At 41.2% G+C, this 25,164-nt stretch overlaps 1 protein-coding gene across 8 annotated transcripts in view; it reads left to right on the forward strand.

Moving 5' to 3' along the window:
* atxn10 (ataxin 10) overlaps positions 1–25,164 on the forward strand; it is a 264,516-nt gene that overhangs the window by 37,773 nt on the left and 201,579 nt on the right. For all 8 annotated transcript variants that reach the window (XR_013580227.1, XM_078568304.1, XM_078568303.1 and 5 more), the window contains exons 4-6: positions 6,239–6,335; positions 11,287–11,454; positions 23,694–23,774. Coding sequence is in view for 7 of the 8 variants with exons in the window: in XM_078568304.1 (XP_078424430.1) it covers positions 6,239–6,335; positions 11,287–11,454; positions 23,694–23,774 (346 nt within the window). In the remaining variant the exon portion in view is untranslated. The remainder of the gene's footprint in view (positions 1–6,238; positions 6,336–11,286; positions 11,455–23,693; positions 23,775–25,164) is intronic.

Raw genomic sequence — 25,164 nt, forward strand, 5'->3', positions numbered from 1 at the left:
TGTATGGAAAATTGTAATGCTGCTAATATTACTTTGGATAGTAGTCAGTTAGGAGACAAATGAAGTAGATTATCAACCTGGTCAGTTCAATATTTTTGAATCATCCTGAAATTTAGTTTAAGGAGTTTGTGCCCATTCGCTCTCGTTCCCCTTGCAGAAGGAACAAGAATTACCACCTCCACCCAGTTCATGCCTCCACTGTAAGCTCAGTTTTTTGCTGATTTATTCCCTTAAGAATGAAATTAACCACATTGCTCATAGCTAGATTCTCAGGAATGTTCCTAAACAAACCACAATGGCTATTTAGCTGTTACACGCAAAAAAACTGGGCAGTTGCCTTGAGGGTCAAGAACTCCTTTCAACCCTCGATATAGCACCTGGGGTGACTGCTAATTTAAGTCAGCCCTCAAAGTATATTGATGATGGAAACCTGTCATAGTGCTTTTCACTATATTGGAGATCAGCTTATCCTTGTACTGGAAAGAAAAAGTATTATCTAAATTTGTCAATGACCCAAATAGACTTCAGAAAAGATTTGTTATTGAGAGTACATTTTGAAAGCACAAGCTTACCTCAGTAATTCATTGATAACATACCTCAGTAATTTGCTTAAGATTTCTAAACTTATACACTGGTGCCTTCATTATCTTTTTAAAACAAAGTATTGAAGCCAAATTCCATAAATAGACCATACCGACTATTCCTGGTGAGGTCCAGGAAGGGTCTCAGTTTTATCAGGGTCATACCTTACTAGGTATACAACATAGGAAATTTACAGCATAGATGGAACCTATTCAACCCACTGTCTGTGCAAGATGTTTTAAAAAAGCTATTCTGCCTAATCCCACTTTCTACCCCTTAGACTGTAACTCTGCAGGTAACTTCACTTCCAATTGGAGATGCGAGCATTTTTAAAATACGTTGGGGGATTTCTGCTTCCACCATCCTTTCAGGCAGAGAGTTTCAGGCAGAGAGTTCCAGACCCCCTCCACCCTCTGGCTGAAAACATACCTCCTTAACTCCAGTCTAATCCTTCCACCAATTACTTTAAACCAATGCCCCTGCTTATAGACTCTGCTGAGGGAAATAAGTCCTTCCTATCCATTCTATCTAGGCCCTTCATAATTTTATTGCACCTCAATTAAATATCCCTTACCCATCTCTTTTCCAAAGAAAACAACCCCAGCATATCCAATCTTTCCCTGTAGTTAATATCACAGAATCAGGATCACAGAATCATCACAGTGCAGAAGGAGGCCACTCAGTCCATCGAATCTGCACTGGTTCTCTGAAAGAGCATTCTACCTAGTTCTGCTCCCCTGCCTTATCTCCATAACCTTGCACGTTCTTTCTTTTCAGATAACAATTCAATTCTGTCTTGAATACCTTGATCGAACCTGCCTCCACCACCCTCAGGAAGTTTGTTCCAGACTCCAACTACCCTCTGGGTGAAAAACCTTTTCCTCCCATCACTATTACCCCTTTTGCCAATTATTTTGAATCTGTGCCCTCTAGTTCTTGAATAGTTTCTGACTATCTACCCTGTACATACCCCTCAGGATCTTGAATACCCCTATCAAGTCTCCTCTCAGCTGCCTTCCTCCAAGGAAAATAATCCCAACCCCTCTAATCTATCCTCATAGCTATAGTTTATCCCTGAAATCAATCTTGTGAATATCCTCTGTATTCTCTCCAAAGCCTTCACATCCTTCCTCAAGTATGGTGTCCAGAACTGGACGTGTTCCATCCCTGGCAACATTTATGCCCTCTCTAGTGTAATCACATCCTTCCAGTAATGCAGAGACCAGAACTGTATGCAGTACTTTAGCTGTGGCCTTGCTAGTGCTTTATGCAATTATAGCATAACCTCCCACTCTTATATTCTGTGCCTCGGCTACTAAAGCAAAGTAACCCGTGTAGTTGTTTAACTACCTTTACCTATCCTGTTACCTTCAAGAAACTGGACATGTTCTTCAAGGTCCCTCTGCTCCTCTATACTACTTAGTTTCCTATTTGTTGTGTAGTCCCTCGACTTATTTGCTCTAATGTATCACCTTGCATTTCTCTGGGTTCAATTTCATTTGCTACTTTTCTGCCCGCCTGACAGTACATTGATATCTTCTTGCAGTCTGCAGCTTTCTTCCTCACTATCAGCCACATTACCAATTTTTGTATCATCTTAATCATGCTCAATACATTTAAGTCTAATTCATTGACATACACCACAAAAAGCAAGTGACTCAGTGCTGAGCCTGTGGAACCTCAATGGAATCGGCCTTCAAGTCACAAAAAAACAGTCAACTATTGCCCTTTGCTTCCTGCCACTGAGCTAATTTTGCATTCAACTTGCCACTTTCCCTTGGATCCCATGGGCTTTTAATTTATTGATCAGTCTGCATGGTGGAACTTTGTCAAAACGATTGCTAAAATTCATGTAGGCTACACCAAATGTGGTGCACTTAACAACCCTCCTTGTTATGTCCTGAAAAAAATTCAAGCAAGTTAGTCAGACACAACCTTCCCTTAACAAATCCAAACTGACTGCCTAAATGCTGATCTATATTGTGTCTCTGAATTTTTTTCAATAATTTGCCTACCACCAAAGTTAGGCTGACTGCCCTGTAATTACAGAATAAGGGGTCAACCATTTAGGACTGAGATGAGAATTTTTTAACTCAAAGGATTGTGAATCTTTGGAATAGCCTACCCCAGAGGGCTGCGGATGCTCAGATGTTGAGTATATTCAAGACAGAGATCATGGACCTTTGGATACTAAAGAAATTAGGAACATGGAGATAGTGTGGGAAGGTAGAGTTGAAGCAGATTATCATCCATGATCTTGTTGAATCAAAATGCCAGACACAAAAGGCCAATGACCAACTCCAGCTCCTATTTGTTGCATTCGTGTGATGAAGATCCTTTCAGCATATCACCCTGCTCACAGCTGTGATTATCTCTTTAACCAACATTATGGCCCCTTCTCCATCCTTTTTATTCCTCCCTGTCCCATCAGAAATGTAATTAAAGATATTGAACTGCTGTTCCTGCCCGCCTTTAAACCATGTTTCAGCAATAGCTATTGATATCAAACTTCTGCCTGTCTGTGTCCTCCACTCATCTGCCTTATTCACGAATTTGCTTGCATTGAAGTGTACACAATTAATCACTGAACAAATCCTTTGTTGTCTATTTTCTAGCTTTTGTTTCCTCTGCCTTCCATACTCGCTTACTAATATTCTGCCTTCCATTTCCTGTTTTACTTCTCTGCCTTTTGGATTTACCCTTGTATTCTGTGCTTAACTGTAGGTTCCCAGAATTTTATTTTCTTAAAATACCGATCCCATCAGGAATTTGTGCCTTCAGTCAGCCAGCCAGCTGAATCACTGGATTCGACGAAATTATTTACAAATGTAGGATAAACATCTATCCACATCAGATCATTTTTTGGCGTTACTCAGTCATTGAATTGAGGTTTAGTGGTCTTGTTACAGGGTGGTTTTACTAAAATGATTTGTACTTAGCTGATCAGTAGAAATACACCACATGTTTTAGGTTTAGTCATTGGAAATGGACGATTTTAAAGCAATAACAAGTGCATTAAAATTACTTGAACTCCATAAACTGTAATTATTTCTATTTACTGAAGTTTATAAAAATGCTGGAGACAGTATAGCTTTTATTTCTCAGCTGTTGCAGTATGGGTTCAAGTGGTACTGTTGTCTAGACAAATCATGATCCAAGCAAAACAGTTGCAGTAATATTTTGCATTTGATTCGTAGTAACGAAGATGTCAAGCTCTCTGAATAAATTTTACATGGAAAGATTTAAGCAAATGCAAAATGCCATAATGAGATTAATTACAGCTATTACATTAATATACAAACTAGTTGTAAAGTTTGAAACCAAGAAAGCCCCTTTCCATCCAAAGTAACAATTGTACAGTTATAGAGTACAGTGCAGGAACAGGCCATTTCGTCTATCAAGTATGTGCCTGGTACTTTTCTCTGCAATGCATCTAACCAAACAAACTGTCCTGTTCCCCCCCCCACTCTTTACTCTTGAGAGAGTTACTTGAAAAAGAATATTAATTTCTTTTTAAAAAAATTTATTAGAAGCACTGATCTAATTTGAAGAAATGAAGCATTTTGGCGGTAGCATTGCTGGGTTAGGGAGATGAAAATCAACCAGTGTTCCTGCTTTTAATCACCAACAAGCAAGTCCTGCCAGAAATGTATGTTTGTGAGGACGGGATTGGTCTTGCTGCGGTGTCCTGTATAGTTCAGCATTGTTTGTTTATGAATAATCTCCATTTAAAGAGGCACTGTGAAATGATTGGTGCCTGTAAGACTCCCTCAGGAAGAAGTCAACAATGTGTTGAGAGGATAAAATTACTTTTTATGAAAGGGTTAAAAAGAAAAGATGGAACTTGAAGAAAGGATAGTGTAAATAGTCTTGCTCAATTCATATAATTTATATGCTGCCAATATTAATTGTATGTAATTTCTGAAGGAAACACATATTCTGTTTGCACACAGATCTGTCACATTCAAACATATCAGACATTTGCAGCCCTTTCTCAGGAGGTTGCTTATGGCCTCTTTTCATTACATTGCATGCGTAATTTGGCTCTCACTTCAAAGGAGCAGAAGTGAATTCAACAGGTGTAAACCCTCAGAGGAAACCTAATCACTACGCAGGGTTGGATAGTGACCAAGCGAGAGTACTGGTCACTAATTTCCCAGTCTGGATTAGACAGTAACTAAGTGAGGGCATTGGCCACTTAGTTTCCCAGTCTAGGTTAGATAGTAACCAAGTGAGACTACAGACCATCCAGTTTCTCGGTCCCCATTTGCTAAATATTGCTAATCAGAAATTTTGCTGAATATGTCCTAAACTAGAGATGTTTTCTTTATAATTGATAGACCTTGGGGCCATTTATTTTCTGTAGTTACAGAAAAATAATTCAATTATCTACAGTAGAATATCTGTGTCTTCCAAAAAGCATGGAATTTAAAAGAAAACCTGCAAGCACTGGAAATACTTGCAGCAATCATATATTTTTAATACCTACTTTATTAGATGTACTCTATTAGCTCATATACTATAACTGCCATTGTTTGCTTTTTCAATGGAAATTTTGCTTTCTCACATGTTTTCTATGAGGTTGTCATTGTCTTTATTCAGTTTGTAAAGCAGAGCTGTTTGGACATCAGACTTGGCAGTAGCCAGCTATTTTGGGCTAGCATTGGCTTCATTCTGTTTTCCACATGTAGGACGGTTGCAGGGCAACCGTTAGAAACTGTTAACTACTCCGAATCTGTTACGAGCAAGATGGAAGAATGGCACAGGCTGAGTTTCCCTTTAATTTTCTTCTTCCTTTTGGAGAAAACTGAAACACGTAACTGAATTTGGAAACTGTACTTGATATTTAACCAGTTTTTGAATGTTTAAAATGCCAAGTGTTGGAGTTAGTTTACTTCGGAGAAGAAAATAGAATAGATTTGAAAATTTCAGAACTTTTGTTATCAGCTGTATCGGTGCCGAGAACAATGCTTAATACGTTCGTTTTCAAATTGGCGTCCTTGAACTTTAGAAGATCTGTGATGTTATCTGATTTCTGTCAGCTTATCATCTGATTTCTGTACTTTTTTAAACTTGCTATTTAGATTATTTACTCATAAAAATATTTGTTTTCTATGGATAGGTGGCACTGTATTTGGGAAGTTAGATTAAAGGGTTCTGGAGAATATATCAGTTATTACAGGCAATCTTAACAGAAAACATTTGCAAATCTCTCCTATATGCTGAGTTCTGAACCTCAGACAGTGATTCACACTTGGCATGCTCAAATGCTCCCCAGCAATCTATTTCAGGGCAGAAATGATAGAAACCTGGTGCACATTAAACAAAATACAGCCTGGTTGATTGGACATGTGTTGAGATTGCCAAGGACCAAAGAGATAATATATCCTTAGTTTTGAACAAATAAGATGAAGGTTTCATCAACTGAGATGAACATATTTATCATATTACCAACAGTTTAATCAGTGCTGTTCCTAAATGATAATACTTTCCTGATCTCTAATGCACATTTGAATTTTTCGAATATTTGATAATACTTCTTGAAAGTCATGTCAGCTAGGTTGATAATTCTTGTAATACAGATTACAAGCTCCTTCTAGAAAATAAATTGTATTTCAGAAATTTGTTCTAAAAATGTCCTGTTGATTTTGCTTAGCTTTTCGATGTGGCCTTCAGTTCCTTGGAAACCTTGTAGCTGGCAATGAGGAGTCTAAGCATAATGTGTGGAAAAATGCCTTTCCGGATCTTTTCCTGTGAGTGTTGCACCAAATTTGTTTATGTAAATCAATGTTCAGTTGATCCAGCTTTGTTCCATTGTGAGATGTTAAACAGCCCATTTCATGTATTTTGTTTTGCGCACCAAAGAAAGAGGTTAGGAATGAAAGAATTCAAATTCATTGCATTGCACAGGTTCTCCAAACAGTTTACTTTTTTTTCCATTTGAGACCGTAAAATGCTTCCATCTTGCTTCAGGACCACATATTATCTTGCTGAGAAGATAGATAGGCCACCTGCTCTGAGGCATTGCCTAAATGTTTCTGTGTCTGTTGACAAGTGTTAAACAGTTATGCAGGTTCTTTTCACGCTTTGATTTATTATTTTCCTTTCCAATCCCTCCTTCTTTATCAACACCTAACTGAAGTTAAGGACAGAAGCTCAATGATCAGGTGCAGAAAACTCTCATACTACCACAGCATTATCCTAAAGCATACCATCCCAACATAGCCCCTTTTTAACTGTTAAGAGAGAATGCTTTTTTGTTTTGCTAAAGAGAGGTTACATCTGGGGTTATGGATTTGAAATGAAAAACATTTGAATAATTGGGCTGTTCAGGTGTTCTTTTTATGTTCCACTTGACCTGGGAAATCACTGATGGAGCATTTTCCCCCAGAAGTACCTGTAAGGAAAAAATGAACTTGAAATTGGGATGGTTCAACTTCACAAGCTTCAACTTTATGTTCAGTTTTTGACATGAAAATTTAAGAGATTTGAACAACAGTGTTAGTTCAATTTGAGAGCATCCAGTCACTGTAAACCTAATGATTAGTGAAAACGTATTAGACTCTTACAAGCACTTACAAGTATTTAAACCCTTTCAAGTGATGCGAGATGTTTGAATCACCATGTCTCAATCATTTAAAGATCCAAATGCAAGTTGCGATAAAACGGATTTGTATGCAAATTTAATGGGTTTTAGATCTAATGCTGTTATGTGCCTTAAAAAAAAAGAATCTATTATGATCCCCTTAGAGACCAATAATTTTTTTAAAGATATTTGCATTCTCAGTGACTGACTTAGAGGAATTGCACGACAAGATTTCAAGTTTTAAGGCTTCTACTGTAACAAACAAACCAAAAGCAATGTCGGCTGAACACTTAGTAGGCAACTAGTATTCTAAACTACAGCAAAGGTACCTCCCCCTTAACTTTTTACCCACAACCAAAAATCCCGCACCACAGTTAGGCGTCACTGTCCGCTTTCCACAGAATGTAATCATCCCGGATCCAGGACATCACTGCAGAAGTCCCTCAAGGTGGTGTCCTAGACTCAACCATCTTCAGCAGCTCCATCAATGACCGTCCCTCCATCATAAGGTCAGAAGTGTGGATGTTTGCAAATGATTTTACAATGTTCACCACCATTCACAACTCCTCAGATACTGAAGCAGCCCATGTCCCAATACAGCAGGACCTGGACAACATTCAAGCTTAGGCTGATAAGCGACAAGTAATGTTCACACCACACAAGTGTCAGGCAATGACCATTTCCAACAAGAGAGAATCCAATCATGTCCCTTTTGACATTCGATGACATTACCCTCGCTGAATCCCCCACAATCAACATCGCTGGGCTTACCATTAAACAGAAACTGAACTGGACCAGCCATATAAATACTATGGCTACAAATGCAAGTCAGAGGCTGGGAATTCTGCAGAGAATAACCCACCTCCTTACCCTCCAAAGCCTGCCCACCTTCTACAAGGCGCAAGTCAGGAGTGCAATAGAATACTTTCCACTTGCCTGGATGAGTGAAGTTTTAATAACACCCAAGAAGCTTGACACCATCCAGGACTAAACTGCCCACTTGACTGGCACTCCATCCACCACCTTCAACATCCACTCCTTCCATCACCGACGCACAATACCAGCAGTGTGTACCATTTACAAGATGCACTGCAGCAACTCACCAAGGCTCCTTCGAGCACCTTCCAAACCTGCTATCTCTACCATCTACAAGGACAAAGGCAGCAGATGCATGGGAACATCACCTCCTGCAAGCCACACACCATCCTGACTTGGAACTATATCACTTCACTGTTTCTGGGTCAAAATTCTAGAACTCCTTCCCTAATAGCACTGTGCCTGTACCTACATTATATGGACTGCAGCAGTTCAAGGAGACGGCTCATCACCACCTTCTCAAAGGCAATTAAAGATGGACAATAAAAGCCTAGCCAGCGATACCCGCATACCATGAAAGAATAGAAGAATAATTGCAGTTTTTACAGGAACCAGTCCAACATCACGTCAGCTTCCAAAGGGTTTGCTTTTCCCTGTTTTGCCAAGCTGTAACATGATTGTCAAAAGAATCTTCTCTCAGTTTTTGGAGAAGTCCCGAACTGAATATCAGCAGTAACACGCACCCACCCCAGCCATGCCAGGACGAATCTTCTGGATTCCTTAGATTGGCGCAGGATGTGTCTCTTTGACCAGAGGCCATCTTCTTTCCTGCATTCTGCTTGCTAGTATGCTACGAGTGGCGGCGGTCTCCTCTGCTGTAACCATTCTATGATTCTGTAATTTCCCTTGGGAACAATATCCACAGTAACAGGTTGACCTGTTTCCAATGTATCCTGACACCTGTCCAACTCTCTACTGCATCCTAATATCTATACTTTTTGCAGACAATATTTTTCCAACTTTATGCTATTGCCTGCCTTCACCTCATCTTATCTCCTCCACTGCTGAAACCTTTACTCATCTTTTTTTTGCCTCGAAGCTCGATTTGTTGAATCCCTTTTTGAAGTTTGTGGTGTGAGTTGAAGATGATGTAGAGCTAGCTGATGTCAGCGTACGTATGAAAGCTGGCCCCATGTTTGTTGGTAATGTAGCTGAAATGCAGCATGTGAATAAGAAAGGAGAGGGGCAAGGATGGATCCCTGGGGAATTCCAAAGTACAGGTTCAGGGACACTTGGAAGCCATTGCTGGAGTTAGGGCCCTGCCACTCAGCTGGACAATGGTGAAGAGGTGCTTGGAGGAAGATAATATGTTCGACTGTATCAAAAGCTGCGGAGAGGATATAGAGAGAATTTGTTACGGTCACAGAAGATATAATTTGTGACTTTGATTAAAAATGTTACAATGCTGATACAGGGAAGCAAATCTGATTGGAGAGCTTCATGCATGGAGTTAGTGAAAGGTGCCGAAGGATTTGGGAGATGACAGCATGTTCAAGGACTTTGGATAGGAAAAGGAGGTTGGAGATGAGGCAATAGCTTACAATGATGAGATCGGTGGTATTTCTGAGGAGGCAAAGGTGTTAACGGTGGAAGGCGGGGTGGGGTGGTTGGTGGATTTGAAATGGAAAGAGGGAACCTTGTCACATGGCCTGGGGACTAGGAGGTAAAGTTGGGTCGTTTATAGTTTAGTCGGAATGGGATGAAGAGAGCAGGTGAATCTCGGATAACAGGAGCTTGAAAAGTGCATGAGGGGCGATAGGAGAGAAACCAGAGAATGACCCCTGGGTTCCTAGGCTAGGGCAGGATGAAGTCTAGGTGAGGATTTGGCTTGCTGGGGAAGGTGGATAAGCAAGAGTAGCAGCTGACAGATGGCCTCCATCTTAATGAAGCCTACAAGCCCCTTGCACTTCTTGGAGGCACATAGGAGCCAATGTAGACCCTTGAGCCTGTTCTGTCATTCAAAGAGATCCTGGTTGAACTTGATCCTAACATCATCCATCTGCTTTGGTTCCATACAAGAGCAACATGGGGGGAGGGGGTATGAGGCAGGGTTTATCTTGCTCTTCAGGGTGATCCTGGACCAGGAGGTGGTTTTGGCAGAAGGGTTTGAGGCCCAACTGCACGACAGTCTAGCCAATTCTATTGATGGACAGCTAAATAAGTTTTGTGTCAGATATGCTCACGCCCATGCCCCTTGAACTTGAGAGGGCAAAGAAGGTGGGTCTTTACCAGGGGAATTGACCAGGATGGGAGTGTGTAAAGGTTTTGCTGGGGACAAGGGTATTAAAAATGGGGATGAGGAAGTGATTGATTAAAAATTGCAAGCTGCAGAATTATTGTCGTGACTGGAAGTCAAAGACTAGGCTTGTAACTAGTGACTGAATTAACAGGTCCTCTAATAAAACAAGATGCAAGCTCCTCAGACTCCTGACATTCCAATTTTTGGCATACAATGCATCCCCTCAGCTCCAATATTGGTGGCAGAGCCTGCAGCTACAACCCACTATACCCTGGCATTTTCTTGCTAAATCTAATGCTTGCACCTTCAAAAAACTTGCTTAAAACCCCTTGCTTTTGACTGTTAGTCACCTCCCTGAAGCCTTATGATTCCTGTTCAATGTCTGTTTCGTACCCCTATCAATTTTGTGAAGTACCTTAGCACATTTCACTTAGCTAGATGCAAAAAATAATATTTGTTGCTGAGTATAGGTCAAACGACTTTCAGAAAACCTGCAAGCCTTTTATATTTGAATTTCTGTACTTGCAAACCTGCTAAAAATTGGTAACAGATTTGAGTGAACAAAGTCCTATGTTTTGCTAAACAAAAGTATTTCATTTTCCCACTACTTCACCCTTTTCTAATGGAACTTTTTCATCTGCTTAAGTGTAGTGTTCTATTCTGTAATATCTTTCTTGTTATTTCTGAAATACTGGTTTTGAGATTTGCAGCTGTGGTTCTAGCAAGAAATAATTTTCTTCTAGAAATATAAAAAATAATTTAAAATTATAATTTATGAAGATCTTGTGTTTCTATTAATTTTGAGTGTTTTTTCAATCCCTTAAGTTAATTAACTGAAATGAATATATTGTTGGTTCTTTGCTATTTCTTTCATTTGTTTTTAAAAGATGGACTCATTTACTGTCACGGCATATATATTGTAACGCATTTGACATGAAGGGCATTGCAGCTAAGATTGATTTCCTGAACCAGTGTCTGAAATTTGTTTTTAATTTCTCCTAAGGAATTACCTGAATCATTCAGACAAGAAAGCTGTTACCTATTGCTGCATGGTTCTGTTCACCTGCCTTAATGCTGAGAGAAGAGCTGACCTAATAAGCCACACGAAAGGAGTTGAACTGGCTGAAACTGTCATCAGGATATGTAGGAGAGAACCTGAACTAGACTGGGCGTATGTATTTTTTGAGCAACGTTTAAAAATTTCTAAAACAAAAACGCCTGGAAAAACTCAGCAGGTCTGGCAGCATCTGTGGAGAGGAGCACAGTTAACATTTTGAGTCTGCATGATTCTTCAACAGAACTAAGGAGAAATAGAAAAGGGGTGAAATATAAGCTGGTTTAAGGGAGGGGGTGGGACAAGAAGAGCTGGAGAAAGGGCTAGTGATAGGTGGAGATAGCCAAAAGATGTCATAGACAAAAGGACAGAGGTGTGGAAGGTGGTGATATTATCTAAAGGAATGTGCTAATTAAGGGTAGAAAGCAGGACGAGCAAGGTACAGATAGCCCTAGTGGGGGTGGGGTAGGGTGAAGGAATCGAAAAAGGCTAAAAGGTAGAGATAAAACAATGGAAGGAAATACATTTAAAAATAATGGAAATAGGTGGGAAAAGAAAAACCTATATAAATTATTGGAAAAAACAAAAAGGAGGGGGAAAATCGGGAAGGGGGTGGAGATGGAGGAGAGAGTTCATGAGCTAAAATTGTTGAACTCAATATTCAGTCCGGAAGGCTGTAAAGTGCCTAGTCGGAAGATGAGGTGCTGTTCCTCTAGTTTGCATTGAGCTTCACTGGAACAATGCAGCAAGCCAAGGACGGACATGTGGGCATGAGAGCAGGGTGGAGTGTTGAAATGGCAAGCGACAGGGAGGTCTGGGTAATGCTTGCGGACAGACCGAAGGTGTTCTGCAAAGCGGTCACCCAGTCTGCGTTTGGTCTCTCCAATGTAGAGGAAACCGCATTGGGAGCAACGAATGCAGTAGACTAAGTTGAGGGAAGTGCAAGTGAAACGCTGCTTCACTTGAAATGAGTGTTTGGGCCCTTGGACGATGAGGAGAGGGGAAGTAAAGGGGCAGGTGTTGCATCTTCTGTGGTTGCATGGGAAGGTGCCGTTGGAGGGGGTTGAGGTGTAGGGGTTGATGGAGGTGTGGACCAGGGTGTCACGGAGGGAACGATCCCTACGGAATGCCGCCAGGGTGGGGTGAAGGGAAAATGTGTTTGGTGGCATCATGCTGGAGTTGGCGGAAATGGCGGAGGATGATCCTTTGAATACGGAGGCTGGTGGGGTGATAAGTGAGGACAAGGGGGACCCTATCATGTTTCTGGGAGGGAGAAGAAGGTATGAGGGCTGTTGCGCGGGAGATGGGCCGGACACGGTTGAGGGCCCTGTCAACCACCGTGGGTGGAAAACCTCGGTTAAGGAAGAAGGAGGACATGTCAGAGGAACTGTTTTTGAAAGTGGCATCATCAGAACAGATGCGACGGAGGCGAAGGAACTGAGAGAATGGGATGGAGTCCTTACAGGAAGCGGGGTGTGAGGAGCTGTAGTCGAGGTAGCTGTGGGAGTCGGTAGGCTTGTAATGGATATTGGTGGACAGTCTATCACCAGATATTGAGACAGAGAGGGCAAGGAAGGGAAGGGAAGTGTCAGAGATGGACCATGTGATAGACTTTCTCCGTCTCAATTTCTGGTGATAGACTGTCCACCAATATCCATTAGAAGCCTACCGACTCCTACAGCTACCTCGACTACAGCTCCTCACACCCCGCTTCCTGTAAGGACTCCATCCCATTCTCTCAGTTCCTTCGCCTCTGTCGCGTCTGTTCTGATGATGCCACTTTCAAAAACAGTTCCTCTGACATGTCCTCCTTCTTCCTTAACCGAGGTTTTCCACCCACGGTGGTTGACAACGTCCTCAACCGTGTCCGGCCCATCTCCCGCGCAACAGCCCTCATACCTTCTTCTCCCTCCCAGAAACACGATAGGGTCCCCCTTGTCCTCACTTATCACCCCACCAGCCTCCACATTCAAAGGATCATCCTCCGCCATTTCCGCCAACTCCAGCATGATGCCACCACCAAACACATCTTCCCTTCACCCCCCCCGGTGGCATTCCGTAGGGATCGTTCCCTCCGTGACACCCTGGTCCACTCCTCCATCACCCCCTACACCTCAACCCCCTCCCACGGCACCTTCCCATGCAACCGCGGAAGATGCAACACCTGCCCCTTTACTTCCCCTCTCCTCACCGTCCAAGGGCCCAAACACTCATTTCAAGTGAAGCAGCATTTCACTTGCACTTCCCTCAACTTAGTCTACTGCATTCGTTGCTCCCGATGCGGTTTCCTCTACATTGGAGTAACCAAACGCAGACTGGGTGACCGCTTTGCAGAACACCTTTGGTCTGTCCGCAAGCATTACCCAGACCTCCCTGTCGCTTGCCATTTCAACACTCCACCCTGCTCTCATGCCCACATGTCCGTCCTTGGCTCAATGCAAACTAGAGGAACAGCACCTCATCTTCCGACTAGGCACTTTACAGCCTTCCGGACTGAATATTGAGTTCAACAATTTTAGATCATGAACACTCTCCTCCATCCCCACCCCCTTTCTGATTTTCCCCCTCCTTTTTGTTTTTTCCAATAATTTAAATAGATTTTTCTTTTCCCACCTATTTCCATTATTTTTAAATGTATTTCCTTCCATTGTTTTATCTCTACCTTTTAGCCTTTTTCAATTCCTTCACCCCACCCCACCCCCGCTAGGGGTATCTGTACCTTGCTCGTCCTGCTTTCTACCCTTAATTAGCACATTCCTTTAGATAATATCACCACCTTCCACACCTCTGTCCTTTTGTCTATGACATCTTTTGGTTATCTCCACCTATCACTGGCCCTCTATCCAGCTTTTCTTGTCCCACCCTCCCTTCAACCAGCTTATATTTCACCTCTTTTCTATTTTTCCTTAGTTCTGTTGAAGAGTCATGCGGACTCGAAACGTTAACTGTGCTCCTCTCCACAGATGCTGCCAGACCTGCTGAGTTTTTCCAGGTGTTTATGTTTTTGATTTCCAGCATCTGCAGTTTTTTGCTTTTATCTTAGTGTTTAAAAATGTCTCTTAGTTACCTGAGCAAGAAGACTTAATACATATTTTATCTCTTAAAAGCATTAGAATCAACATTACTTTGTTTTTGCTCTGTCTTTTAATGACTACTGGACTGATCAGTAACTTGTATGCTTACAAGTTTTATTACTAGCCTTTTGATCATTCTGAAGAATGTATTGCCATTCATTGAGCTGGAGTTTCTAAATTGAAATTCTTTCCGTTTTTTTACATTTTGTTTTTCTCTTACCCGTCCCACCTCCACCCCCTAAAGGTATTGACTCCTCACGAGAGCAAGTTTTCTTTTGGTACTTGTCTTTACTAGAACCACTACAAAGGCTATTCACCACATTTGAGGCCAGGCAGGCGCATGCCACAAGCATTTCAACTGTACAGGGCATCACAGATGAAGCCATTCAAGACTTCAATGCACACATGAACCCACAAATATATTCTTTCTGCCAGTCGGAGTTACTGGATAGCAATATTCTCCTCAAATTTGATTTCCCAGAAGCATGGCTAATTATTGTACCTCGGCAAATCTAGCTAAGAATGGAATCGAACCTGAGACTTTCCTAGTGTGTATGGCTCAGCTAGTTACTGGATAAGTAGACTGAGCCACCAGAAAAGGACCAGCTTTGACATTTTTAAATTCCTTTTTGTTTTTCAGTTCTGTTAAAATCAGCTGTGATTTTATGCCATTGAAATTGCCAGAATGGAAACATAAGTTCCCAACTGAAAATGCCTTGTTCTGCCATATTTAAACTATACAATAGCCAAAGGATTTTATTCCCTGATTAAGCTTTGTCATGTTCTATTGGTATTCTGACATTTCCTTGTAAATTTTAAAAATCCAGGTTATAAAGCAGTATGTATTGGTCTTTTATAATCAGAATTCTTGATTACCAATTTGAAACAAGTACGTTTTTTTCCCACTTCCAAGTACTTTTCCTTTCCTACTAGAATGTGGGTTGGCTGAGCATACCCTGTGTTCCAATCATGTGCATGCAGTACATGCTAGAGTGTCAGATACACAGAGCAGGTTCCCACAAACAGCACTAGGTTAATGACCAGATACTCTGTTTTTGTGTTGTTGATTGAAGTGTAAATATTGACCCAAGATATCTGGAATAACTCATCTGTTCTTCAAACTTTTACATCCATCTCAGCGGGCAGACGAGGACTCAGTTTAATGCGTCTTCTGAAAAGCAGCACCTCTGACAGTGCAGCACTCCCTTAGTACTGCACTGGAGAGTCAGTCTTGATTTTTGTGTTCAAATCCTGAAGTGGGACTTGCCTCAGAGTCAGAAGTTTGGGAGTTCGAGAGTGAACCACAACTGACACTCGGGAGGAACAATGATTCAATTGTAACTTGTTGCCTTTCCCGATATTATTTTTATATACAGACTTTGGAAATTAGCATTCCAGAACTTGCTGATAGCTAGTTAGCATCAATGTGACCAGCAATTTCTAAAATTCCTGTACAGTTCTCAACTTAGTGTCCTTAAATTGGTACAAGGCATATATTGTGCCAAATCTGGGAAATGGCCTACTTCAAACTATGGCATGACCTGTCCACCAAATACACTGGCATGGTTCTCTTATCAAGATTTTATTGATTTGGTTGTATTGAACTACCATTTTTTTTCAAATGGAAGTACAGTTATTCACATTAGGGCGTATAGAGGCAAAAAAGTTTGAGATTTTGTTTTTTTTTAAATGGTTTTCTTATTTCTTTAATCACCCTTTGAAGTTTATTATCTTTATGCTTGTATGTGTTCCTTTAAACTTGAGTTTATAAGTGATAGTTGCTGCTTTCCCCCTGAGCAGAGCTGTGATTTTAGGATTGTCTGGAGACATCTGTTCTGCAGCAAGGGCTCAGGAACAGTAGTCCACTGAGAAACAGTTTATATCTTGTAATGTTTTGGTAAACTTTGGTAAACATTTATTAATGTCATGTTGTAGGTTATGTATTGTAAAATTGCAGTACAGGAAATTTAGGCACGAATTCTTCAGCAATCGCCATCAGTTTGCCAAAATGCTCCTATTTTTGTCTACTATGCCAGGGCTCCGCATTTCTGGCCAGAACTTCCAATCCCGGCTTCTCCGGAAATGCGGAGCATATGGTCCCTCAAAGAGCTGCCTCATAATGCTGGAGCATCGAGGAAAGACAAGCCACAGCCCATTTTTACATCATAAGCTGCCGTATTCTGTAAATAATGAGTTTATATGCCTCAAAGCATCTTTGAAAATCTATGGAGAGAAGGTAAGGGTGGCAGGTGGGGTGGGTAGTTGGGTCGGGTCGAGAGGGGTTGTCAGGCTGGTAGGGTAGGCAGGTGGTTGGGGCTAGTCAGGTCAGGTTGGGGGTAATAGGGGGAGAGTGGATTGATGGGGCCTAGTCAAGTTAGGTTGGAGGTCGAGGGGGAGTCAGTGGATTGGGTGGGGAGTCGGGGTATCAGTGTTTGTGATTGGAGGGTCAGTTGTATAGTTGCCCAGGATTTAGACTAGGGCTTTTTTCTGTCTAATATTTCCTGGGCAACTACCCAGGTAAGTAAGTCAGAACTGTCCAAACTCTAACTCAAAGTTGGAGACTTTTCTGGAGGGTCATGGGGAGCAGTGGAATTGCCCATCCAAAGTTCAAACTTCCTGGACGATTCCCATAAGTAATAATTTACAAAGATTGTATATAAAAATAATTTAGTGAGCAGCAATATTATTTTGCACCTCATTGTACGACAGGTATTCATTTGATACCATATCCACTTCAGAGCAGCAACAAGCAGCAGCAGGTATTATATTGCTGGCGCCACCTTGACAAATATAATCACCCACAGAGCCCTTGCATGAGACTTCTGAGAGGTCCTGTTGTGCATCTTCCAGGGCATATTCGGCCTCCGACCATCTGGAAATTGGAAAATCTAGGCCTATCTGATAGCACACTAAATTCTGGTAAGCTTTGTGAAGAGCTAGACTTGCCATTTGGAGCTTACAACCACTGCACGAAATTTGATACTGTGTATAACCCAAGTATTATGTCAGAGCACCTAGGATTTTTACATATAACTTTAAAAGAGGTGATTATATTTGTCAAGGTGGCGCCAGCAATATAACACCTGCTGCTGACTGTGGCTGCCCTGAAGTGGATATGGTATCAAACCGGTACCTGTCGTACAATGAGGTGCAAAATAATGTTGCTGCTCCCTATATTATTTTTATATACAAACTTTGTAAATTATTATTTGTAAAATTAAACAATTGTATCAATCTGTTTTCAAAATAAGGTTCTTCATACTTGACCTCTGATCAATTGTTTGCTAACATACTATCACCACTGAGTGGGTGGTTGGGCCATCTTTTTGGTCTCTGGAAAATAATGTCTAATTATTCAATTTAAGCAATTGGGACACACAAAATTATTTCCTTTTTTCCAATCCATTTATTTGTGTTACGACCAGGTTGGGATGGAGTGCATGAATTATCAAGTCCCACTAAACCGCAGGATATACCATTAACTTGAGTGTTTAATTTTCTCTCCGAAATGGCCAATTGTTTACCTATACTTCCAGTGCCCAGAAGAAAAGAGAGTCAGAGCAGGCTTCGTTCAAAAAGCTCAATGATTAATTTATTATAAAACAAAATGCCTTTTAAACAAATTTCAAGCCTTAGTTCAAACATGGACAAAAGAGCTGAACTCCCGAGGTGAGCGTTACTGCACTTGACATCAAGGCTGCATTTGACCAAGTGTGGCATCAAGTTGGGAATCGGAGAAAACTTTCCACTGGTTGGAGTCATACCTAGCACAAAGAAAGATGGTTGTGGTTGTTGGAGGTCAGTTGCCTCAGCTCCAGGACATCATTGCAGGAGTTCCTCAAGGTAGTGTCCTCGGCCCAACCACCTTCAGCTGCTTCATCAATGATCTTACTTCCATCATAAGGTCAGAAGTGGGGATGTTCGCTGATAATTGCACAATGTTCAGCATCATTCACAACTCCTCAGAAACTGAAGCAGACCATGTCCAAATGCAGCAAGACCTGGACAATATCCAGGCTTGGGCTGACAAGTGGCATGTAACATTTGTGCCACACCAATGTCAGGCAATGACCATCTCCAACAAGAGAGAAACTAACCATCATCCCTTGATGTTCAGTGGCATTACCATCACTGAATCCCCCACTATCAACGCCCTGGGAGTTACCATTGACCAGAAACTGAACTGGACTAGCCATATAAATACTGTGGCTACAAGATCAGGTCAGAGGCTAGGAATCCTGCGACGAGTAACTCACCTCCTGACTCCCCAAAGCCTGTCGTCCACAAGGCATAAGTAAGGAGTGTGATGGAATACTCCCCACTTGCCTGGATGAGTGCAGCTCCCACAACACTCAAGAACTTGACACCGCCCAGGACAAAGCAGCCTGCTTGATTGGCACCACATCCTCAAACATTCACTCCCGCCACCACAGACACACAGTGGCAGCAGTGTGTATCATCTACAAGATGCACAGCAGGAATTCACCAAGGCTCCTTAGACAGCACCTTCCAAACCCACAACCACATTCATCCAGTAGGACAAGGCAGCTGACAGATGCGAACACCACCAACTGTAAGTTCCCCTCCAAGTCACCCATCATCCTGACTTGGAAATATATCGCCATTCCTTCACTGTCATTGGGTCAAAATCCTGGAACTCATTCCCTGGCAGCACTGTGGGTGTACCTACACCACATGGACTGCAGCGATTCAAAAAGGCAGCTCACCACCACCTTCTCAAGGGCAACTAGGGATGGGCAATAAATGCTGGCCCAGCCAGCTAGGCCCACAACCTGTGAATGAATAAAAGAAAGAAACTGGTTGATACACGATTGTAAGTGTTACTAACGAACCCTTTTAAACTTCCCCAGCACACACAGACATACCTACACAGACAGACAAAAGATACACAGGTAGTCTGAGTTGGGTGGATGGAAAAAAAAACTTCCTTGGAAAGGAAAAAAAATTTAAGTTGACAGAGGTTCGAGGCTGAGTAGATGTTGGGAAGTTACCCAACGATGCTTCAGCATGGAGGAGAGTATAGCTGGACCAATTCTTCCCGTCTCAGCTAGCAAGTCCAAAATTATGCAGACAAACTACACTCAGATGAGGATTATCCAGCTACAGGTTGAGAACCACACATGGTTTCACAAAGTGGAGAGGGAAAGAGAGCGAGCTAGTCAGGGTAGCCCTCTGTTCTCAGCCTTTCCCCAACAAGACTGAAAGCAAAACAGGCACAAATTTAAGGTTTGCCTCTGCCATGTGATTGCCTTTTTGTCTTCTAGCTTTTCACTAATTAAAGAGCTTTGCAGTTCAAAACAAACAAACAACTCCTTCTTAAGTGCCATGTAGCTGAGGTGATTTCTTGGAAGAGGACTGCTTGTTGACAGTTCCAAGGTGAACTTATGACCCTTTTTAAAAAAAAATTCTTGGGCAGCCACCAATGTCCAAATAATGCACTGTCCTTCCATATTTTTAAAAGAAAAATCCAGTTTAAAGAGACCTGTTTCTAACAATTTGGCATTAAAAATGTAAGTACATTGTTTTCAGTTTTTGCCCGGTCCAACCTATACAAACTGCATTAGTGTGCTGAGAAATCCACAATTAGTTACTTTTTACCTAATTACAGAGGCATGCTCTCCCCACAGTGCACTTTCTACTTACACAAGTTCAAATAATGTAGCCACAGGGGTTGACAAATGCTGTGGTTTAAGAACTCCTAGCTGTGAACAAGGCATTTGCTGTAGCTTAACCAACGAAAACCACTTAGTTTATCAACACAGAAGATGAGCTTTACACTGCTTGTCCAGCCTAGTTGGAAAAAAAATACCCAGCTGGCAAAGAGAGGTTTACCCTCCAGGTTCTGTTAATGAGCAAGGCTGAGTTGGCAATCATCAACAGTACTCAGGAGTACTTCAGACCCACTTAGCCATAGTATCAGGTTACTTACTCTGACTCAGAGGTTTGACTTGATTCTCAGTCTTCTATTGGCAGACGTGTCATGATTGAGGCAACTCAGTCCCAAAGATCCTTAAGCAGGATAGTCAAGATGTAACCAACATCAGTTTTGGAGAGATAAAGATCATGAATGGCACAGAATGATGAATTACCATTTTCCTTTCACAAATTATTGGGCAAATGTAGTTTGCCTTCCATGAACTAACCCAGATCCAAATTGTACAAGACTCTGGTGACTAACTGATAATGGTGTTTTCCTGACCACAAAGAACTGTCCTGTGTATGTATTAGTACATGTATACATTCACTGTACACTGATTTTAACAAAAAGATCCTTTCCATGCAATTGACTTGGATGCCATAACAAAATATCCATTTTACAAAGATTCTTCAACAATAAAACTACAATATATTTTTGACCAACAACAATGGTTTCCTGTTCCTAATTAATACTTTAACAGTGAAAAGGTGCCAAAAAGAGCACTTTGCTCCTGTATAATTAGGTGATTATATATTGTCGTTGATATGCTTCAGATATAGTGCTTGGGGAGGTTTTGTTCTTTATTAAGTAACTTTTTCAGTTGCTGATGTGTGCTTGTTTAGCTTTTATGATTAATTAGGTTTTGTTTAGATTGATATTACTGAAAAGATTATAGTTCAGGCCGTGACAGTAATTCCACCTCATCCTTGGATTTTTATCCATGTCTTTATACTTTGTGTTTAAAATAAATACAAAAACACAGTGATTTTTTTTTGAAACATGTGGCCTCCAGACTAAAGCTGCTATCTTTGTGGCATTCCGGAGGCATAGTGCTGAAATGGGATGTTTTCTTGCTTACCCTTGGCTCCCAGTACCTGTGATGCTTGTTCTTACTTTTTCAATTTTCTCTCCATCCCCTAAAGGTGGTAACTCATGCTGGCAGTGAGTTCCAGGGTTTCTAGCAGAACAGCAGTACCTCGCCAGATGGCTGGTGTTCTATTCTAAGCCGAGGCATCATTAGCAAACTACTTCCTCAACATGCGGTGCGACTGAACATGATCTGATATCCAAGTGCTTGTACTTTCCAGCAAGATTTAATAGATTACAATCAGGATTGACAACCCTGGCTATGTTTTTCCTCATTCACCCCGCATCATTCCCATCTTTCTCATTTCAACAGTGCTGAAACCAGTAGCTACGTTTCTCACGCCTCCCAGGCTGAGTTTATCAAACTGTATTTAGACTAAAAATTGGTATTTGGAATCTTCTTAACTGGCCCCATTGAAAACTTGATAACTGGAATGCACAGATTTAAGGAGTTTGGCAAAAGAACCAGACATGAGGAAAACCTTTCTTCCACAGATTGTGATTAGGATTTGGAATTTGCTGCCTGGTAGGGTGGCGGAAACAGATTCAATAGTAGTTTTCAAAAGAGAATTGGATAAATACTTGAAGGAGTAAAAATTCCAAAAAGAAATTCCAAACAAGAGCTGCAGAGTGGGGCTATCTCAATTGCTCTACAAAGGAGATGTTGCAGATGCAATGGGCTGAATGGCTTCCTTCAGGGCTGTATTATGCTAATTTGAAAGCAGTATTGTTCAGAAGCTATCAGCTTAGCTGTTGTTGAATACTAATATTTGTTAATATGAATCACAACCCCGCTGCTATGTGCTGCAATAATATGAACCTTTGAGCTTAAACAGTAAAGAAAGTGGATCTGATATTAAAATATAATCTTATTGATTTAACTTTACAAAATTTGATCTTTGCATTCATTTATAAGAACCATATTGCATTCAATTGGTTAATCCTTCATTTTGTGATGGATGTCACTCAGTGGCAATTAAAGCATGCAGAATTACCTTTGGGAGTAGAACATCTCCCAGAGGCCAGGAATCCTGCGACGACTAACTCACCTCCTGACTCCCCAAAGCCTGCCCACCACCGACAAGGCACAAGTCAGGAGTGTGATGGAATAATGCCTACTTGCTTGGATGAGTGCAGCTCCAACAACACTCAAGAAGCTTGACACCGTCCGGGGCAAATCAGCCCGTTTGATTGGCACCACATTCATGAACATTCACTTCACCACCAACGCACAGTGGCAGCGGTGTGTACCATCTACAAGATACACTGCAGGAATTCACCAAGGCTCCTTAGACAGCACCTTCCAAACCCACGACCACTACCATCTAGAAGGACAATGACAGCAGATAGATGGGAATACCACCACCTAGAAGTTCCCCTCCAAGTCACTCACCATCCTGATTTGGAAATATATCGCCGTTGCTTCACTGTCGCTGGTTTAAAATCCTGGAACTCCCTTCCTAACAGCACTGTGGGTGTACCTAGACCACATAGACTGCAACGGTTCAAAAAGGTAGCTCACAACCACCTTCTCAAGGCCCAGCCAGCAAAGCCCACATCCCATGAATGAATTAAAAAAAAAACATGGGCAGTCAATAGAGGATAACAGAGTTGAGTTGGCCTCTGAAGGAAATGATCAAGTCAAGGGTTTTAAATGACCTGCTGCTTTTGAGAGGTTTGTAAAGACCTGAATCCGAGAATGGAGCTGGTGTAGACACACATGTACCTGCCTCAGGTCAAGTACAATAATTATGTGGGATTACTAGGATAAGCTGTTGTACCATAAATAAAATCATTAAATAGAATTGCAGGGGAAAAAAAATCTTGTGTGTAGTTTCAAATGATAGCCTGACATAATTGTCATTTTAAGCATTCATTCATTCATTCAGAGGGGTTGAAGCAACGATGCAAGGTAAAACATTTGTAATGAATTATAAAGTTAAGGAAGTTTTAGCTTGTACAAGTTTTGAAAACCTAACTTCACAAGTGATTATCCGAGTGGTGTGCAACGTTCCCTCTAGGCTGCATGGCCTCACAGCATATGGGGATGTGCCACGCAGGGGACAAACAGGCCGCACATGAGCAGCGGTCCTTTTAAGATGCATACGTGTGTTGCAATGTTAAAGGAACTGCACAGTGCAACAAAAATGGGCCCACATACAGTTAAATGAAATTAGAGGGAACACTGAGTGTGATCCAGAGATATTTAAATATCATGGACATGCAAAATGTCAATGATACACACAATACAAGGTGAATAAATGGCAAATATTTTACTTGGTTTCCTGTAAATTGTATCTCTTTCAAAAATATGCATTACGTGAACAGAAGTTTTGTGGCAAATATCCTGAAAGGCATTAAATTTAATTGTGACTGGGTTCTTTGTTTCGTGGAGGATCTTAAGGGCTGTTATTGAAGAATACCATGCTGACATTAAAACCTTACAACTTAACAGGAGTTTATTGTTCCCTTTTCAGGTTTCTGATTGTAACAGACCAGTTTCTCAAATGTCCGGATTTCGTGGCTATGATGTACACTAAATTGAACAATCAAGATAGGTAAGATAAAAATTCAGTTTGAATTGCTGCTTCTCAAATCTTTAGCCCTAGCAATTCAAGTCCTGATGATTCCAGATATGACTGCTTTAAATTCTACTTTTAAAAAAATAGCTCAGTCAAATTCTTACAAGTCTGGATGGTTTTCCTAGTTAACTGAAAAAGTGTACTTTTCAAAGTAACCTGGTTAGAGGTAATTTGGTGCCCCCAGGGGAACTTAATGTTTGAGTCCAGTTGATCTCAGAAGCTATAATTTCATACCTCAGTTGCAGATGGGATGATTACCCAAATTGGGCTACTCCACCCACAATTACCAGAGTGTCATTTTAGCACAGGAATTCTATCTTTTCTTTCTGTTGTCATTCCATATAAACTTGGAGTTTTGCCTCTTGAACAATAATTATTGGTAATTAAACAATTCAGGAGTAAATAGTGATTTACAACAGTTCAAGAGCTTGAATTCCCACACACTCGCTTGTGGACTCTGGTGTTGACCCTATCAAATTATGTGCCCATTTGGAGTGACCTCAATAGTGCCACATTTAAGGTGCCTGTGTGCCATAAATTCCAGTGTGTGTCTGCTCAGAGGTGAAATGATTTTTGCTGGGACTTTTCCTTGGAAGGGTGCTTCATATATCCCCATCAACCTGCTCTGATCATTTTCTTTGGGATCTGTGGAGGCTGCACCCCAAAGCAGAGCCTCACAGAATCTGGAAGAGAAGCCTGAGTCTTGAAAGCAGATGAGAAAGAGAACAGACCAACTCGTCTATCTACCCTGAAATGATTCCCTTCACGTTTCAAAGATGGTAAAATGCCATAGTAGAGTGAAAACATTTTCCTTGATGATGTCATTGTTTGACCTCTTTATTTAGATTACTATCTTGTATTTTCCCTAAAAGTAGCCTTTTTCCATACATTTTACACTCTGACCCTTGATGCTCAAAAGTGGCTACATTCATTGGCCAAGCTGTGCCAGCTTTGAGGGAAAAGCATACTTTGGCTGTTAGCTGAATCACATTAAGTTCTGCCTCTTTCTGCTTGGGTCAATGGGAGCAGTGGGAATCTGAAGTAGAGAATATGGAAAAATATAAATTTTTTAAAAAGGACTACTTTTATGGATCTTAACAGCAACAAGGTAACTTTATAAAGCAAACCAAGACTGCACATAAAAATAGACATCTTTATGTTGGTGTACATAAATCCCACTGAAATTTATATCCATATTGGGCACTGCACACCAGAATGTGCTGAATTAGTCAGATGTATTATTTTACTAATCATGATATCACACATTTTATCAACCCTAATATATAATAGATATTTTACAGGATTTTTTTGTATTGTGACTTTTCTGTAGGTAATGCAAGTTATAGCTCTGATACCTATAATCTTT

The sequence above is a fragment of the Cetorhinus maximus genome, chromosome 22 (genome assembly GCF_964194155.1).
Source record: "Cetorhinus maximus chromosome 22, sCetMax3.hap1.1, whole genome shotgun sequence".
NCBI lineage: Eukaryota > Metazoa > Chordata > Chondrichthyes > Lamniformes > Cetorhinidae > Cetorhinus > Cetorhinus maximus.